At 38.9% G+C, this 3,802-nt stretch overlaps 1 protein-coding gene across 1 annotated transcript in view; it reads right to left on the reverse strand.

Annotated features, from left to right (window-relative positions):
• Positions 1–2,345: 2,345 nt before the first annotated feature.
• The window catches only part of BCL2L11 (BCL2 like 11), a 22,936-nt gene continuing 21,479 nt past the window's right edge, over positions 2,346–3,802 (reverse strand). Inside the window, exon 4 of the mRNA XM_018573100.1 lies at positions 2,346–2,471. Coding sequence (XP_018428602.1) covers positions 2,373–2,471 — 99 coding nt within the window. The 3' untranslated portion in view covers positions 2,346–2,372. The remainder of the gene's footprint in view (positions 2,472–3,802) is intronic.

Consider the following 3,802-nt stretch of genomic DNA (forward strand, 5'->3'; position numbering starts at 1 on the left):
AAGCAAGGAAAGTTGATTTTTACAGAGTTTTCCAGCTGCCATCTAGGGACGGTTTGAGGGTTGCGAGACTAGAAAGGGAGCGATTAAGAGCTTACCACAGGCTAGATGGGATAGCAAGAGGAGTGGCATGGTGCACTTTAAATACAGACAGCATGAGGACTGTGAATATTTTAATAGGCATCATTTACACAGTGTGTATGCAATAATATGGAGAAACAGTTTGTCAGCTTACTGAGAACCGATGACACAAATCTATATTAATACATACACATGCCCCCTTTTTACTATAACAAGGTAACAGGGCAATGGCAGATGCATTAAAAGATGTTACTGTAATGAATGGCCATTGGCACAAGACTGAGTTTCAGGTATAATGAGAGGCTACACTGTGTTTAATCGGCTTTCAATACAAAACCATGAAGGCCATTTCACAAAGAATCTTTTTCAAAGAGAATACAATACTGATTAGAAGAAGTGCTCCTAATGTTAATGAGAATTCTGAGTTAAAGGGAACCTGTACTGAGCAAACTTGCCGCAAATGCAGGCCTCCCCTTTTTAAGCATGCTCGTCGTCATGCTCATCCAGTGGCTTTAAAACCTTTTCCTCATTGACCCATAGCAAGTATTCACGTCAGCTCGACTTTGCTGGCAGGTCACCTGCTGCATGTCCCAGGTCACCAGCAGCCTGAGACAACCACCTGTATTTTGCAGGAGGAGGTTGGCAATGGCAACCTTCAGTATAGGATTACTTTAAGGGCTGTGCTTTTGAAGGGGACACACACTTTACAAACATGCTGGTGTAACATTCTACTGGACATTGTAAAGTAGAATTTCAATGGTTAAAAAGTGAGGCATAAGAGCTACATAAAGTCTCTCTCTCTTTGTTGGAGAACGCAAACCTATTTTGATGATGTCCTGTACTAACAAATAATGCTCATTAGTAAGTACTTTAGGTACTGACCCTTGACCTGACTGGAAGGTTATGTTGCAAGACACGGGCTTAATAGTATAAGGAATGGTCCCGTATACTTAGACAAATGAGACATTCATAGATAAATAAATGCAACAGCTTTGTGTTCAATTCTTACCTCTACTGCTGTAAGATATATGTCACCATTATCTCTAGACTAAAACTGGAACCTTGATCAAATAAAACAGTGCAAAGCAGAAATAAGTTTTTCTAAGGGCTTCAAATAACATAAAAGATGGTATAAAGGACCACTAAAACCAAACATTTGTATATAAAAGAGCCACTATACAAATCAAATATATTCTTACAGGGTCTCCTGCCATTACTTGAGTCATTTGAGATTACCAACCAGTGTTCGGTTTAAAGTCGTTAAACTTTTTTTTTTTTTTAAAAAGGTCTCAAAATATATTCTGTTCCCAAAAATAGTCCACCTGATCATTAAGACCATAAAACAACCCCTACACAAGGGCTTATAATTGAAGGTTTTGTGTTTTGAATACTTGATAAATTAAAAGTAACATTCTTTTGGGGGGAGGGGGGTGCTCTTTTATATGTGAATGTATTCTTTGTACAGTGGTCCCTTATGCCAATTTCAAAAGCTGCTGGTCCCATGAACATAGCCAAGATACCCGTCCATATCTACAGGGCTTTGTCCAAATACATAATCCTCTATGTAAAAATGAAAAGATGGAACTACAGCACTGGATCAAAATGTGTTTTGCACTAAAACAGCAAGTTATGTTAAAACAGCTGGCAGACTATGCAATACTTAGCATGGTGATGTTGCATATACAGTAACAAAATGAAAGTGACATTTGGGGAAAGTTAGGCATTTTCCTTCAGAAGACTGGGCAATGTCCACATCACCAGATCCAGAGTCGATAAAGGGCATCCATCCCAAAAACAACAGAATAGTACTATCTTGGCAAATGTAGGCAACATAGACTTGAATAACTGGAAAATCACAAGCACCAAAGCTGGCACTTTAATTGTGGTCTGTCCTGAAAACAGAAAAGGTCTCTGTGCCATCATGTCACCATGTCACATTTGTCTCTGTACAATTTAAGGCAGCTGTGTCAGTCCAAAGGCTCAGTTATCACAATATCCACAGGTCTTTGGAGATGGATGCATATTTCAGTAGATAGAAGTCTTCGGACTCTAATCTTTCTTATATACATAAAATTTATATAGGCCATAAAAAGCCATCACAATTGCAGTTTTTCTGTCACAAGTATTAGTCTTTCACCCATTTCTGGGTGTACCTGCAGAACCGAAATGGCTCTATGTAGCCTCATCTTTTTAGGATGAAGACATCAGTTGCATAGAACACAAATATGTGCCAAAGGCTGTGTGCTGGAATCCTTCATTTAGACAGAAGTTCATTTGTCCTTCAAAGCACAAAGTCATTGCATTCTCCATATGAGTCGAATTATATAACGTAGCACACGCAAGATAATAACTTGGTCATTATCCACACCCCTGTGCCGGTTATCCAGAAGACCCTAAGGTAAACAAAAGATACAATGCCAATTAGTAACATTCTTAAGCATTAGAAACGCGTTTACTACCATGCAGAAGATTATGGCAAAACAATATATTCACATAGAACTATCATTGTTTAAAAACACATTTTTTTAAAATTTAATATACCAGACTTTAGACCAGTGACGACAGGCTTTTGTTTCAGAACAGCTCCCTCACCCTTTTCCCTGCTGAAAGAAGCTAGGGCCTTCCCCACTGCATAGCATTCACCTCAAAATATAGGTTTGACCAATCAAAATCCTATTCAACGTGACCAACTTCAATTGTAAGGGTAAATGTCTGGCTGTATTATATGATCTAGAAATCTAAATATAAAAACAAGAAATAAAAAGGTTTTTGCTGCCAAAAGACATTCAGTGAAACTTTAAATATTTGGAGTTCAATATGAAACCATTCACCTTGTGTGACAAGGTAGAGTTCTTGCAGACAAAGAGAGGGAAAAGGTAGAGTTCTTGCAGACAAAAAAAAAATGGTGGCCATAAACAACCAGATTCAATGCCCTGGTAAAGAATAAGACGTTTAGGATTACCCAAGGGAGAAGAATTACTTCTTTCTAAAGTGGTTCCTACTGGTTACAGAGATGTTAGAACCTGTTCGGAAATCTTTGTGCGACCCTGGAAGATCATTGTCTACTATGAAAAGGAGGAAGTTACCCACTCACACACAGATAGGGATCATTGGGTGAGTGGAACAGCGATGGTTCCCAACACTGCAGCAGTTGGACATAGTTCTTCCCATTCTTTGCTCTGTCTAACTAGGACCAACCTCAGTTCCAACATCACAAAAAGTAAATGGCAGTCACTGCCAACATCTATTTAAAGTACATTTTCCAGTATTGCCTCTTCTACAGCAAGCCAAAATCAAAATACTAAAACGATTATCAATTTCACATTTTAGGAAGAATAATCGTCAGCCATGGGACCCCAAAAATAATTACCAAGGTAAGATTTAGCACTTATTCTCATTTTAAGGGAAATGTGTCAGGAGAGAAATATTGGGCTGCCATCGCCAACTTGTTTCCTGAAGGTAAAAGCTCTGTGGATTTGGTCCATATTCTTTCTAGATGGTAAAAGATCTGGAACAAGCATGCAGCCAGTAAAGAGTCAGCATGCTTGACCTGCATATGCGTTGCAGTTTTGTGATGTACCAAGCAGTCAATCAAACCTGTATTTCACAGGACTGGTTCTTACAACTTCACAAACAAATCAGTGACAGTTTGACTGTCTTTTCACCAAGACAGTTTTTGATAATTCACGTTCTAAGCCACTCTCTCCCCCCCCCCCCCCCATCA

This window comes from Nanorana parkeri, unplaced genomic scaffold (genome assembly GCF_000935625.1).
Source record: "Nanorana parkeri isolate BGI_ZX_2015 unplaced genomic scaffold, ASM93562v1 scaffold46, whole genome shotgun sequence".
In the NCBI taxonomy this organism is placed as follows: Eukaryota; Metazoa; Chordata; class Amphibia; order Anura; family Dicroglossidae; genus Nanorana; species Nanorana parkeri.